Below are 15,856 nucleotides of genomic sequence, written 5' to 3'. Positions count from 1 at the left end.
GGCTAATGCATGACATTGTTTTATAGATGAAATCTGTGTTGATGCCGCCAGTTCCAATTGATCAAGAGTATTTAGAGCCAAGGGCAATTGAAGGAAGTACAGCCACTTCAGCGGAAGAGAATGACATAAACGAATCCTTTACTGAACAGCAGCAGCTAACAAAGCATGAATGGGAACAGGTAGGTAATCAAAGTGTTCACCGAATGCCAATTAATGCAATATGGATGATGCCCTGTACAGTATATAGATTTAAAAGCATCTTCACCTTTAAATACAGTCATGCTATTGTCTTAGGAATCATCACTCTGGATCTATATATTGTCTGTTTATTTTTACGAATTCTTTATGAAATTTTTATTTTGTCCCTTCCCTTCTCTTTGTTATTATTGCTGAGGGGCCTAGAGGCTGCTCCCAGCTCAGTGTTCAGGGGTCACTCCTGGTGGTGCCTGGGGGATCATACATGGTGCTGAAGATCAAACCTGGGGTCTCTGTATGCTAGGCGTGTGCTCTATCCTTTGAAATATCTCCTTAGCTCCAATTACTATAATTCTTGGTTTTATTGAATTATAGCTCATATACCTTATGAGTTGTTTATTTAAAATGTTCAGTTGATGGTGCTTGGTATATTCACAATACTGTAAAAGCACCACCAGAAATTTTAGAATTTTTTTCGTCACCTGAAAAAGATACACCATACTTATTAGCAGTTCCCTTCTCTATTCCCTTCTCAAGCACACACTTTCCACCCTGCCTTAGGCAAACAATAATCTGCTTTCTATATTTATTTTCATTTATCTTTCCTGGACACGTTATAGAAATGGACTCCTGCAGCATATCTGGCTTCTTTTATTCAGCCCAGGATTTTGAGGTTTACCTATGTTGCATAATGCACTGTACTTCATTTCTTTTTATTGCTGAGTGACATTACATTGTATGGTATATCCAATGTAATGGATATACCATCATCATCATCAGTGGGTGGACATTTGGGTTATCTCCACTTTGGGGCAAACTATTATGATTAGTGTTGCTATGAACATTCACCCCAAGGTTTTGTTTATTTATTTGCATGAAATACCTAGAAGTGGAATTTTTAGGTCATAAAACATTCTAAGTTAACATTTTGAGAAACTTCCAAATTCTTTTCTAAATGATTATTCCATTTTACATTTCAACCACCAGTATATGAAGGTTCTGTTTTCTCCACATCCTTACTAACAATTGTTATTGTATCTTTTTTTATTATTATTATAGGCATGCTGGTGAGTGAGAGACAACAATCTCTTTTGATTCTGAATGGTTTTGGCATTTCTCTAATGATTAATGATGTTGGCCTATTTGTGGGGTTGGGATGTGGAATTGAAAAACACCTAGTGGTTCTCAGGAGTAATTCCTGAATCTGTGCTCAGGGTTCAATCCTGCCAGTACTTGGAGAACCATATGCAATGCAAGAGATTGAACCAGGATGGGCCACATGTGAGGCAAATGATTTAACCCCTGTACTCTTTCTCTCTCTCGCTCGCCCTTGCATTTTGGGCCACACCTGGCAGTGCTCAGGGCTTACTCCTGGTTCTGCACTTAGGGATCACTCCTGGAGAGATTGGGGGACCATATGGAATGCCAGAGATCAAACCAGGATTGGTGGCATGTGAGGCAAAACCCTACCCAGTGTAATATCACTCCAGCCCCCCTGTACTATCTCTTTAGCCCATGTTGAGCATCTTTTTTTTTGTAGGAGTACTGCTATTTATTCAGCCATTGATTAGCTGATTGAATTGTGCATGGACTCCACCTTCCTTTTTTTCCCATTTTTTATAATTTTATTTATTGAATCACCGTGAGAGCAGTTACAGAGCTTTTGGGTCTAAGTCTCAGTCATACAATGAAACACCCGTACCTTCACCAGTGCCCATTCTCCACCACCAAAAATCCCAGTATACCCCCATCCCACACCCTCCCCCTGCCTGTGGGGCAGATGATTTCCACATTACTCTCTCTCTACTTTGATCACATTCAATATTTCGACACCAGACCCACCATTATTTGAGATTTTACCCCAACACTCAGATCTTCTGAAAAGGCAACAATAGACAATTTGTGTTCTCTTGCTGGTTATGAATAACATATGATGTCGTGTGGCTGCAGTAGGGCCATGTGGTTTTGAAATTCTGAAATTTTAACACTTAAATCTGGAGGGATTTCTGCCAAAAGCCACTGGGTTTCGAGATCTGCTCCTGAGTCTCTGGGATCATGGCTGTTGAGCAGCTTGATGAGGAGCCAGAGAGGCCGTTTGTGGGCGATGACTTGGGGTCTCGTTGGGGTGGGGAGGACAGGCCCGGCTCCCCCCCCCCCGCCCATCCTGTGAGGCCCAACAAGTTTTGTCACTGCGGACCCAAGCCTGACTGTCCAATGGCCTCTGGAGGATGGCGGCCACCGAGCCACCAAGGGGGAGCAGGCGGAGGGTCAGCACCCATTCCCCCTGGGGTGGCCTGGCGACAGTAACCTACTGCGGGGTCTGGACACATTTCTGCCAAAAGCCGCTGGGTTTCGAGATTTGTTTCTGAGTCTCTGGGATCAAGGCCGTTGAGCAGCTTGATGAGGAGCCAGAGAGGCCATTCATGGGCGATGACTTGGGGTCTCGTTGGGGTGGGGAGGACAGGCCCAAATGTGACTATCCAGTGGCCTCAGACGGATGGCAGCCACTGGGCCGCCAGGGGGAACAGGCCAAGGCATGAAACCTATTCCCACCTGGGTTGGCCCAGCACCAGTAGCCTACTGCAGGGATTGGACGCATTTCTACCTAAAGCCGCTGGGTTCCTAAAGCTAGCCAGGCTCTCCGAGAGGGGCGGAGGAATCGAACTCGGGTCGACCATGTTGGCCGCTTGTAAGGCGAACGCCCTACCCGCTGTGCTATCGCTCCAGCCCTGCCTCTATGGCAGACAATTTCCCCCATACTCTCTCTCTAATTTGGGGCATTATGGTTTGAAATATAGATACTGAGAGGTCATCACGTTTGGTCTTTTATCTACTTTCAGCACACATGTCCCATCCCCAACAATTCCTCCAACCATCATTGACTTAGTGATCCCTTCTCTTATTCCAGCTGCCTTCTCCCTTAGTTCATGAGATAGGCTTCCAACTATGGAGCAATATTCTTGGTCCTTGTATCTCCTGTGCTTGGGTGTCAGTTTCGTATTATGTTATTTTGTATTCCACAAATGAGTGCAATCATTCTGTTTGTCCCTCTCTTTCTGACTCATTTCACTTAGCAAGATCCTCTCCATGACCGGAATAGGCACTCTTACTGTCTTTCCCTGCTGTCCCCTCTAGCTCCACTTGGCAATCAGCAGATTGTGCCTGAATCCCACTTGATCGACATGACATGGAAAATAATCTCTGCCACCTAATTTCTTGGGGATCTCAGGCTAGAGCAAGAAATAGCTCTTTACAAGAAAAAGAAAATCAGTTTTAATCTCTTCCCAGATTCTATGTAAGTCTGTTGTTTTCCCTTACAGAAAAAAAAATTCAGGACACAGGTAGTGAAGTACAAATCATTTTATTTAGAAGTTATGAGAAAAGAGGAAGTAATGTATTTAAGAGAGAATGAGGAATTCTCCAGTAGGAGAAGAACCCTGAATGACTTTTGGGATGGGATCTTTACATGGATTTCTTCAAATTGCCTTGGACTGGAGTTTTCTGTAGATATATGTTAACCAGGACATTGCCGTAGAGAAAGAACTTTGAATTCTGAGTGGGTTTTTTTTCATGCCTGATCACAGCCTTTTGTTTCTATTGAAGTTTCTCACTCCTGCAGAGGTCCAGTTTTCTGTGGTGCCAGCCCTGGTGCCAGTTATAATCTACCAACCTCAGTTCCTATGTCCACAAATTTGGTCCAGTGTTCGTGATTTTTTTTTTGTTAATTTAGGGCTAGTGAAATTAACTTTTTTGAATCACATCTTGATTTTATTACTTCTTAAGAATTAATTGCCACAGCTACCTTGTTCCCATCTGACTTCTTTCTCTCATATACATTGTAATAAAGAATATGGTCCCTTTATTTTTACAAAATTCCTAGAGGTACATAATTATTATGCTATACTTCGAGTCTTATCTTTTGTTCACTAACATATAGGGAATATAGCCATAGTTATATTGTTGTATAGAGACATATGTGTGATAGCTTTCTCTTATGACAGACTTGCAACAAGGTGACCAGAGGAATATAAAAGTAATTTTGATTATATTTGGAGTGATTCCCATATAACTTGTATTTGTGCCTGAATGTCAGACACTACTCTTAGATTTGAGACTGTCAGGGAACAAAGGTCTATTATCTCATATAATAAAGTATATTATATAATATGTAAAATGATGCATCCTGGAAAATATCAAAACCAGAACAAGATTGGGGAAACAGGAGAACTGCAGGTAGGTAAGAGAGTTCTATTTAAAATAAGGTAGTCTCATTGACAAAATGCCCAAGAATGAAATGGTTTGCTTATAGTCACTTCCCCAGTCACTGAATGATAGAATAGATGTGGTCCTAGTTCTGGGTCTAAAGCCTGTGCTCTTTTTCCAAAGGGAAAGATGGCTAAAGAGTGATAGGAAAGCTCAAGAAAGAAATAAGCTACTCTAGTCTTTCCTCCTCCATCCAGTGGGCAATGGGGACATGAACAGAAAGCAACTAATCAACATAGCTACCATGATGGAAGGATTAGGCTAAGCAAAGCTTTTTAAATTTAGTTTAGTTTAGTTTCACTTGGACTGGAGCAATAGCACAGCAAGTAGGGTGTTTGCCTTGCATGCAGCTGACCCGGGTTCGATTCCTCTGTCACTCTCGGAGAGCCTGGCAAGCTACCGAGAATATCCTGCCCGCATGGCAGAGCCTGGCAAGTTCCCCATGGCATACTTGGTATGCCAAAAACAGTAACAACAAGTCTCACAAAGGAGACGTTACTGGTGCCCGCTCGAACAAATCAATGAACAATGGGAGGACAATGCTACCATGCTAGTTTCATTTTATTTTACCTCCTGAGTAGTGCTAGGAGGCCTGGAGGTCACACCAGCAATTCTTGGCCAATCAAACCAGTAGTTCAATGCCAGGCTTCACGGATATAATTCTATCACGGCTCTGCACTGCTAGGAAACTGCGAGGGTGGTTTCCAGGATCACACCCTGTGATGCTAAGGGGACCATGTGGTGCCAGGAGTTAGCATGACCCCTAACTTTTGTATTATCTTTTAGTCACTGAGCAAAGCTTTTTAAATTACATGCTCAAAAGCTGGAAGGAGAGCACATAACTAAGCAAAAATAGCTAAGTATCTAAGAAGAGAGCCATTTAATATATCCTTCAGAAGAATTAACCTTCTCACAAAGCATATTTCTGAAAATTGGAATAGTTAGAGCTGTAGACATGCACAGGACACTTGTCACAGGTTTCATTTGTAGATTTAGGAGATTTAAATGCTGAGATATAACAGGATATCTTGTTGACCAGATCATAGAAAAGCTGTCATTAAATAAAGTTTGCTTAATTTTTGGTCTGAAATTTTTCAAGAAAAGATGTTATAAATAATTATTCTTTCACGCACTTACCACAAAGGCCGTTGCACTTCAGAGAGGAGGATGTTGCTGAGAGAAAAGTGATCGTTTCTGCTGAGAAATTAATTTTACCAACAAAAGGTTCTTTGTGGAATTTTTTTGATTATGAGCCTCAGAATTAAATGTTCTGGCAATCATTTGGGTGAACCTAATCAAGTAAATGAATGCTAGACAGAATGCAGAACTCATGGAATGGATGATTCTGAAGAAATATGTTTCTATAAAACTGGCACTCCTTCTGGCTTTGAATCAAGTGAAAAATGAGTGTTAGATATATCTTCCTTCATTAATGTTCCAATGCAGGCTCTAATGGGTAAAATGACTTGGCCAAGTTGATACAGTGTCGGCTGGAGAGTTAAATCCTTGACTAGTATTTATTCTAATTGAACAGAGTCCAGTCACGTTTGTTTCATTTATGTTAACTTCATCTACATGCATATGACAAAAGAAAAAGTATTACATTTCCTTAGTCACATACTATTTATCCTACATCATATCATTATCACATATAAAATATTCACATTCTATATTATTGTCTAGGTTGTAGGTAGAATATTATGTATCCGATGTCTTAAGGGTAGTTTAAGAGGTTTCCAGGGGTGATTAGATTATAAATGACATATCACATAAAATAAATGATCCAGGCCGGAATGATAGCACAGTCATTAGTGCACTTGCTTGCATGTGGCCAACCCAGGTTTGATCCATGGCATCCCATATGGTCCCCCGAGCACTCCTAGGAGTAATCCCTGAGTACAGAGCCAAGAGTAACCTCTGAGCACTGCCAGATGTGGCCCAAAAATTAAAAAAAAAAAGATCCTGTACTCCTATGGGTTCTTCATAGACTGGATAAATAATCAACTAAGAATCAGGCAGATTTATACGAGACAAAGTAAGGAGACATTGATTAATAGCTGCATACCTGCTGTATACATGAGAAAGACCCAGTGAAATTGAGTAAGTCACCCATTTTGCTCGAGGCCCTCCCGTTGATCGTCGATTTGCTCGAGCGGGCCCAGTAACGTCTCCATTGGAGACTTTGTTGTTACTGTGTCTGGCATATCGAATACTCTCGGTAGCTTGCCGGGCTCTCCAAGAGGGGTGGAGGAATCGAACTCGGGTCGGCCATGTTGGCCGCTTGTAAGGCAAACGCCCTACCCGCTGTGCTATCGCTCCAATTTTCAGAGATAACTTAGAAAAGTTATGGGAGAGAGGAAGGCCAGTGAGCACAGGTTACGTAAGAACACAAAGGTATGCTGATTAAAGTCATACCATCTTTGTTGAAAAGAAGTGTGGCAGATTTGATCATTACTAACCCAGAGTGTGGGTCAAAGAAGTGCACTTCTTAGCTATTTTGAAATATAAGTAATATTCATATTTATTTCAAAAATGTAATGAGGACTTAATGCTTAGAATATGGCAGCAAAAGCTTTCAGAGCCATTGCACAAGGGGCAGGGTGACCCAAGTTTAATCCTTGGCACTCCATATGGTCCCCCAAGTCTGCCACAAGTGACTCCTGAGCACTGCTGTACGTGCTTAGAACTAAATCCTGAGCACTGCCGGGTGTGGCCCAAATATAGATATAAGCAACAACAGGATAACTTCACAGCAAGACTTGAAGGTTTGAGTGTGCGACTCTACCTTTTTTGGGGGGAGCAGGGTATCAAGGTATAAATACAGGAGATAGGGATATCAAATGGCTCACAGTAAAGTTTGCTATGTGTGTTTTAACTTCTGTGATATTCATTTTGTAGAGACATTTGTCATTGTCTACAGTTTTTACTCTTATTATATTTATGTATAAGACTTTTCTCTTTAAAGAAGCCAAACTGTAAAAAAAGGAAATAGGTGAAGAAGTTGCAGGTAATGGGTCTTCCCCTAGTAAGGAAGGTTCCCTTAACATTTACTTGTTAAGTCTCTTTCAAAGGTAATCTGCTTGGGTTTCTGGCCTCTCCTATGAATTAACCTTTTACTGAAGATGAATTTTGTGGTGACCGATATTTGTTACCTAATGCATATCAAGTAGGAATTGAAAAACTAAACCCCCTCTTCCTAGAACTCATCTCCACCTAGTCCGTTTTGCTGCTTCGTTGTACTAATGGTCACATCAAGCCTCCTAAACACTAGCATATGGTTTGTGAATCATATGCAGCACAGCACTGTAGCACTGCCCTCCCGTTTTTCATTGATTTGCTCGGGCAGGCCCAGTAACATCTCCACTGTGGGACTTGTTACTGTGTTTGGCATATCGAATATGTCATGGGTAGCTTGCCAGGCTTTGCCGTGCAGGTGAGATACACTGGGTAGCTTGCTGGGCTCTCCGAGAGGGTCAGAGGAATCAAACCCAGGTCGGCCATGTGGAAGGCAAATGCCCTACCCGCTGTGCTATCGCTCCAGCCCGTGAATCATATGTAACCGAGTTTAACATCCAAGTGTTGGTCTGGGGGCGTGGCTCAAAGGGTTACAGCACACGATTTGCATAGGGAGTTCTGGGTTCCATTCCTGGTACTACATGGTCCCCAGAGCACTGCCCACAGTGGCACCTGAGTCGCCACCTGTCACTGTCAGTGTCACTGTCCTTCTGTTGTTCATCGATTTGCTCAAGCAGGCCCAGTAACTTGTGAGACTTGTTACTGTGTTTGGCATATCAAATATGTCACAGGTAGCTTGCCAGGCTTTGCCGTGTAGCGAGATACTCTCAGTAGCTTGCTGGGCTCTCCAAGAGGGGCGGAGGAATCGAACTCAGGTCAGCCCACCGGGCCGCGTGCAAGGCAAATGCCCTACCCGCTGTGCTATCGCTCCAGCCCCTAAAAACCTAAATTTTAAATGCTATTTTTGTTACAAACACTAGCTAAGTAGATGGGTTCTGTTGTATTTATTGGTATGGTAGAATTGTGCCAATGTTGGGATACAACACGGGGAAAAAAGAGAATCCTGGTCTGTATCTTCTTTAAGTAGTTTTTATTGAGGTGTGTGAGGGAGTGGTGAGTTGGACCACATCTGGTGGTGCCCAGGGTTTACTCCTGGCTCTGCACTGAGGGAGCACTTATTTCTAGCTCCCTTTGATCCAAAACTTGTCATTAGGTATGCAGTTATGGTCAGTTGGACAATTATTTCTGGGCCTCTTTTTATGACCTTCTTTGGACCCACCAGAATAATTTAAAATTGTATGTTTCTTCCTGGCCTTAAAAGAAACACATAACAGAGGAGAGCTGCATGTAACATAGGGGCAAGGGCCAGGAGCCCTACAGTAGAGAGATGTATAGTTCAAAACCACTAGATCCAACACTATTGTGAACTTGGCACCCAAACTGCAAGAATTAAACTTAAAAATGTAGCTGTCAGGGAGTCAAGTTGGGGAGTGAGAGGGAATCTGGGGTAAGCGGTGGAGGGAAGGGGGATCCAGGGAGGAGGGATTGCAGGGAGGATCATTGTTGGCCCAAAAACCCTTTAAATCACAATGTCTAAATAAAATGCTTTTAAAATGAAAAATATGGAACATATAAGTTCACAGAGTCGGAGTGTGTTAGAACTTTGAGATATACAACAAGTATCTGGAAAGTGGAGAAATCTTCCTCTATCCTTCTGTGTCCTTGGGCTGGCTGAATGATCATTCACATTGACTACTGGGAGAAAAGAAAAAAACTTAATGACAAACCTATAGGGTATCTGCATCAATGTAGATTCCAAAGATAATGAGTCAAAATGAGTATCCCAAGGTAAAGAATGGGATGTAGGGCTATTGGAGAGGTAGCACAGGAGTGATGGCATTTGCTTACATGCAGTTGACCCTTGATTGGTTCCCCAACCCCGTGTATGGTTCCCTAAGCACTGCCAGAAATGATACCTACTCACTGAGTCAGAAATAAGTCCTAAGAATGACCGGGTATGGCCCCAAACCAAAACAAACCAAAAGGGGGTGGGGAGGTATATTGCTGGGACTTTAAGGAATGAGGAGGGAATGCATAATGAATGCAGGGGTGGAGGGGAGGGTTTATATGACAAAGAACAAACATTTGTAAAAGGAAAAAAGAGAGTGTAAGAGCTTTTGCAACAACAGAAAAAAGGAGAGGGAGAGCTTTGTGGATTCAGCAATTGTAAAACAATTATGATAGAATCTTGAAAGACAAAAACAAAACAAAGACATGCTCCCTCGGGATTGTTCTGCTCATTATTGGGATCTGTGCAGAAATAAATGGTGATGACTAAGGATATTAAAATTATTCTGAAAGAAGGGGCAGGAGCCATAGTACAGCTGGGAAGGCATTTGCTTTGCCTGTAGCCAACCAGGGTTCAATTCCCAGCATCCCATAAGGTCCCTCTTCTTCAAGTACCACCAGGAGTAATTCCTAAATGCAGAAACCCCTGAGTATTGCTGGGTGTGGCCACAAAACAAAACAAAATAGAAGAAGATTCTGAACGAAGATTCATGGAGGCAAGGACTCAGAAACATTTGTGAATAGGAGAAAGAGAAATGGATTTGGGGTGACCTGGGTTCCTATTTCTGGCAAATAAATTGGAGTGTAGAAAGAGAAACTTGCACTCATAAATTGCAGCCTAATCTGGTTTGTTGTTCACAGGTTATTGATATTCTGTGGAGTGATCCCAGGGGCAAGAGAGGCTGCTACCCAAACACAAGTAGAGGAGGCGGCTGCTATTTTGGACCAGATATTACCTCCAAGGTTCTCAGTAAATTCCAGTTGAAGATGCTCATTCGATCTCATGAATGTAAGCCTGAAGGGTTTGAATTCTGCCATGAAGGGAAGGTAAGCTCTGTTGTCACGAACATCACCACTTAACACCCTTCCTTCCCCCAAGCTGCCTCTCCCAGGCTACGTCTGACCTGAAGACCCAAGAGAAGCAACCATCATTTGTTTGAAGGGGTCTAACTGTCCCTCAGAAGTCCTCAATTATGTCTTAAGATATTTGGCTTATCAAGAGGCCTGAGCAATAGCACCGGGGGTAGGTTGCCTGCCATGCGTGCTGCCCACCCAGATTCAATTCAAGACATCCAACACTTATGAGCCCCTGAGACCACAAGGAATAATTCCTGAGCCCTGATCCAGGAGTAAGCCCTGAGCACTGCTGGGTGTGGCCCCTAAACAGAACAAATCAAAGCAAAAAGATATTTGGCTTATTCCTCCCCACTGTCTTCTTTCCTAATTCCAGAGGTAGACATTCTAATGCATGGCACTAAAGAACACACACACAGGCTTTGTTCTGTACTCATTCAAGTCGAATTTCCAGTAACACTGGGGTTGAGAGTCTGCTTACCTGCACAAGAGCACCAACAAGCCCCAGGAAATTCAGTTTCTTTTCTTCCACCCCTGGCCCTTCCTTTATGCAGGGCAGAGTCACAAAAAACACATTCCCCCTACTCTCTGAGTTGGTTTCCTACAAGCCACTTGGCCATGGTCGGTCTGCAGCAGACTCTAAAATGGAACACTGGGTGCAGCTCCAGTGGTATCTGAGAGAGCGTTGAAGTCTGAGGAATGGGTTTCTTGTTCCAAGTTGTCCTGGGATGGCCCTGGTTTATAAGTGCATGGCAGTAAATAAGGAATACCAGAGTGCTTAGGCATTCTTTCTATTCCAACACTTGAACTGTGCTGAATTCCATTTGTCCATAGTACCCTCATACCAACAGTGCAATGTGCTTAAGGCAAATATTGTTTAGGGTTGCTTTGTAAGTAGAAAATGGATAGAAACAGCGCTGGTTTGTCTGTAGTGCCGTGTGTTTGAAGTCTGGTCATCAACAAGTATTACCCTCCCATCCTTCACCAAGGCCCCCCAAACTATTACTTTCCAGCCAAGTGAGTGTTGTCCCTTCTTCCTGTGCCTTAAAGCACAGGGTTTGTGGGGGCGTGACCCTTCCAGAGAAGTCATCTCCTAGCAGAAGAAAATCTACTGGGATACTAGACCGGTTCTACTCTGAATCAAAGAGCACAAGGAAAGAATATTAAGGCTTTATCCCCTTGGCAAAGTAGGATTTGCACAATTTTGACCACTACGAAGGGCATGCCCTGTGCCCATCAGGTACGGGCTGGAAATGAGTAGTCTTGGGGACAGTGGTTTAAAAGCCTGGTATATCTCTGATGGACTCAGTAAATCCCATAAGACTTGGCAAAATCACAGGGATTATGTTTGCTTTTTGTACTTTAAGAACCAAACTATTTCTGACTTTGTTCGATGACATTTGGAGAACTCATTCTTCATGAAGCTGACCTTTTTCTTTCATCAGGTTATTACTGTATTTTCGGCCTCTAATTACTATGAAGAAGGCAGCAATCGGGGAGCTTACATCAGAGTGGGTGCTGGTTTGGCCCCTCGAATTATCCAATACCAAGTAACTAGGTCAACAATTGCAAGACCTCTTTACCAAAGGTGTGTATGCTCTGAGGAGAACTCTGAGTGTTGTTGCTACTGGTGAACAAAGAGAACCAGTCTGGAGCGACTGAGAGCAGCTATGGGCAAGGGGGGTGATTCCTAATTGTTTCCACATTGGTGTAAAGCAAAAGAGAGGAACTTTTTAAAAAAAATTTTTTTATTAGTGAAACACCATGAGGTACAGTTGTAGACTTACAAACTTTTGTGCTTGGGTTTCCGTTGTACAATGATCGAGTACCCATCCCTCCACCAGTGCCCATTTTCCACCACCACTGATTCCAGTACCCCTCCCACCCCCCTTATCCCCCCATCCTACCCTGCCTCTGTGGCATGGCACTCCCTTTTGTAAGAGAGGAACTTTTAATTCCTACAACTAACTCTTTATATGGACAAGCAGTTCATGAATTATCATGAATCAAATGCTGGTAAAGGTCTTCATGCTCACCCAGTCCCGTAATCTAGAGCCATCTCTGTACCCACAAACAGCCCCGGGAGCTCTGTTCTCTTCTCTGTTCTACCCCAAAGTGTTTATGAGTGATGGAGCTCTCTATGAGCTGACATTCATGGATTCTCTTCTTTTCTTCCTGTCACATAGCCTGCTGATGTGATGAAGCATGATAACACTCATTTGTTTCTTGTTAACACAGATGTATAGGAGTTGGAGCCAGAGCACAGCGAGTAAGGTCTTGCATGCTGCCACCCTGGGTTCAAGTCCTGGCATCTTATATGCTCTCTTGAGCCCCACTAGGAGTGATTTCTGAGCACAGGGCCAGGAGTGACTCTCAAGCACTTCTGGGTGTGGCTCCCCTAACCCCCCACAAAAAATACAAAAATACTTAAAGATAATTTTTTTGGCTCTTTGGGTCATGCCTGGCAATGCACAGGGGTTACTCATGGCTCTGCACTTGAATTACTCCAGACGGTGCTCAGGGGACCATATGGGATGCTGGAAATTGAACCCAGGTCGGCCACGTGCAAGGCAAATGCCCTACCCACTGTGTTACTGCTCCAGCCCCTAAAGATAATTTTAATAATATGCATCCCCCCTATGTCTCAGTAATCTTTTCCCCCTGGAGACAACCAAAATGAACAACCTGGAGTAGACGTGTCCATCCTCTTCTTGTACCTGCAAAAATAGGCAAGCATGGGGGCCAGAGCGATAGTACAGGGGGTATGTGCGTGCCTTGCACACAACCCACACAGACTCTTTCCCCGGCATCTCATATGGCCCCCTGAGCACCACCAGGAGTGATTCTTGAGTGCAGAGCCAGGAGTAAGCCCTGAGCATCATCAGGTGTGACCCCCCCAAAACGAACAAACCTAAGTGAGCATCAAATAAAAATATTCTGAGCTCTGTATCTCACACACTTTTTAAGGCACAGGAACTATAACAAAAAAAAAACAGGTAGAAATCTTCACCACCCCCCGCCCCCCATCAAGCATGTACATCAGCCGAAAGAGAAAGGCAATAAGTGCCAGACGTAGATTATTTTATGCATAATATTTCAAATTTGTACAATTATGTGTTTAAAATCTTGCTAGCTATTTCAGAAGAGTTGTAAGTTAACAATCTGGGAAGCAGCTTAATTTATACTTAATTTATCCATATTTCCATTACTCTCAGATATTATTACTCTCTTCCTAAATATTTCCAAGCCGATTGATGAATATTTTATATCTCATTTTTTGGTTAGTATTTGACAGCTGAGCTGGGAATACCTGGTTTTGGATATTGCATGTTCTCTTCAAATTTCCTATTTCTAATATTCCCCCATTTTATATTGGCTTTTCCATGTTTTGGTAGATTTTTACATATGAGGGCTAGAAGATTTGTATGGATCCGCTGCATATATTTTGTTGGAATCTCAATTTTGCTTAAGTTTCATGAAATCACATTTTCTTGTAAGTTTATTATAGCTCTTGGATTTTTCTCCATACCAAATTTATATAAATCATATATATCTGTGTTGATATTAATAACCATAGATACATATAATAATTATTGAGCTATAATTTACATGCCATAATGTTTACCAATTTAAAGTATGAAATTCAGTGAGGCTTAGTATATTTATGAAATTGTACAACTATCTCTATAATCTAATTTTGAATATTTTTGCCTCCTAAAGACAAAATTGTTACCTTTCTCCATCACAACTCTAGGCAACTGTAATCTACTTTGTTTCTATAGGTTTGCCTATTCTGGAAATTTTGTGAAATTGGGATTGCACAATATGTGATCTTTTGTGACTGGACTCCTTTCACTCAGCACAATTTGTGTGTGTGTATGTGTGTGAGTGTGTTGTCAAGGATCAAACCTAGGTCTCATACACACAATACATGTGCTTTTAAGGCACATCCCCAGCCCTCAGCGCAATACTTTTTCAATATTTATTTTTTATTTTATTGAATCATCATGAGATAGAACTGTTCTTGATTGGGTTTCAGTCATACAATGTTCTAACACCCATCCCTCCACCAGTGTAATTTCAAGCACCAATGTTCCCAGTTTCTCTCCTGTTCCCCCAAACACCCCACCCTTGCTTGCCTCTATGGCAGGCACCTCTCTCCTCTCTCTCTCTCTTTCTCTTTCTCTCTCTCATTTTAGGCATTATGGTTTGCAATACAGATGCTAAAAGGTTATCATGTATATTCCTTTATCTACTTTCAACAATCACTTCTTGTCCAGAGTGATCATTTCCAACTCATGTTGTCATAATGGACCCTCCTCTATCTTAACTACCCTCCACCCCCCCATACCCTTGTGGTAATTTCTAACCATTGACTAATTCTCCTGGCCCATTTCCCCTGGCCTTGGATATTAGTTTTATTCTTTTTTAAATCCCACAAATGAATGCAGTCATTCTATATCTATTTGTCCCTCTCCTTCTGACTCATTTCACTCAGCATGATACTTTCCAAGTTCATCCATTTATAGGCAAATTTTATGACGTCATTTTTTCCTAACAGCTGTGTAGTATCCCATTGTGTAGTTGTACCAAAGTTTCTTTATCCAGTCATCTATCTGTTCTTGGGCACTGAGGTTGTTTCCAGGTCCTGGCTATGGTGAATAGTGCTGCAATGAACATAGGAGTACAGATGGTGTTTCTGCTGTGTGTTTTTGAACCCCCAGGGTATATTTCCAGAAGTGGTATCGCTGGGTCAAATGAAAGTTCAATTTCTAGTTTTTGAGGAATGTCCATACTGTTTTCCAACAAGGCTGAACCAGTTGGCATTTCCACCAGCAATGAATGAGAGTTCCTTTCTCCCTGCATCCGTGGCAGCACTGGTTGTTCTTGTTCATTTGGATGTGTCAGCACTATATTTTCGAGGTCATAGAATATATCAGTACTCCATTTCTTTAATAGGTGAATAATAGCACAGCGGGTAGGGCGTTCGCCTTACAAGCGGCCAACATGGCCGACCCTAGTTCGATTCCTCCGCCCCTCTCGGAGAGCCCGGCAAGCTACCGAGAGTATTCGATATGCCAGACACAGTAACAACAAAGTCTCCAATGGAGACGTTACTGGGCCCGCTCGAGCAAATCGACGATCAACGGGAGGGCCTTTACCTTACCTTACCTTAATATTTCATTGTATGAATTTTCCTTGATCAACCATCAGTTAATGGCTGTTTGAGTTATTTCCACTTTTTGACTATTTTGAGTTGCTGTTTTGATCATTGATAGACAGGATTTGTGCATACATATGTTTTCCTTACTCTTGGATATTTACCTAAAAATGGAATTTCCTTGGTCACAGTCCTGTCACAGTCCTCCCGTTGTTCATCGATTTGCTCGAGCAGGCCCAGTAACATCTCCATTGGAGACTTTGTTGTTACTGTGTTTGGCATATCGAATACATCACGGGT

The 15,856-nt window shown here is 42.4% G+C and overlaps 1 protein-coding gene across 1 annotated transcript in view; it reads left to right on the top strand.

The window, feature by feature from the left end:
• PPEF1 (protein phosphatase with EF-hand domain 1) overlaps positions 1-15,856 on the top strand; it is a 129,216-nt gene that overhangs the window by 100,859 nt on the left and 12,501 nt on the right. The window contains exons 12-14 of the mRNA XM_056131133.1: positions 27-179; positions 10,183-10,368; positions 11,841-11,983. Of these exons, the coding sequence (XP_055987108.1) occupies positions 27-179; positions 10,183-10,368; positions 11,841-11,983 (482 nt within the window). The remainder of the gene's footprint in view (positions 1-26; positions 180-10,182; positions 10,369-11,840; positions 11,984-15,856) is intronic.

Source organism: Sorex fumeus, unplaced genomic scaffold (assembly GCF_029834395.1).
Source record: "Sorex fumeus unplaced genomic scaffold, SorFum_2.1 ptg000086l, whole genome shotgun sequence".
NCBI classification, from domain to species: domain Eukaryota; kingdom Metazoa; phylum Chordata; class Mammalia; order Eulipotyphla; family Soricidae; genus Sorex; species Sorex fumeus.
The sequence above is the reverse complement of the archived record's forward strand: the minus strand, read 5'-3'. Positions and strand labels throughout refer to the sequence as shown.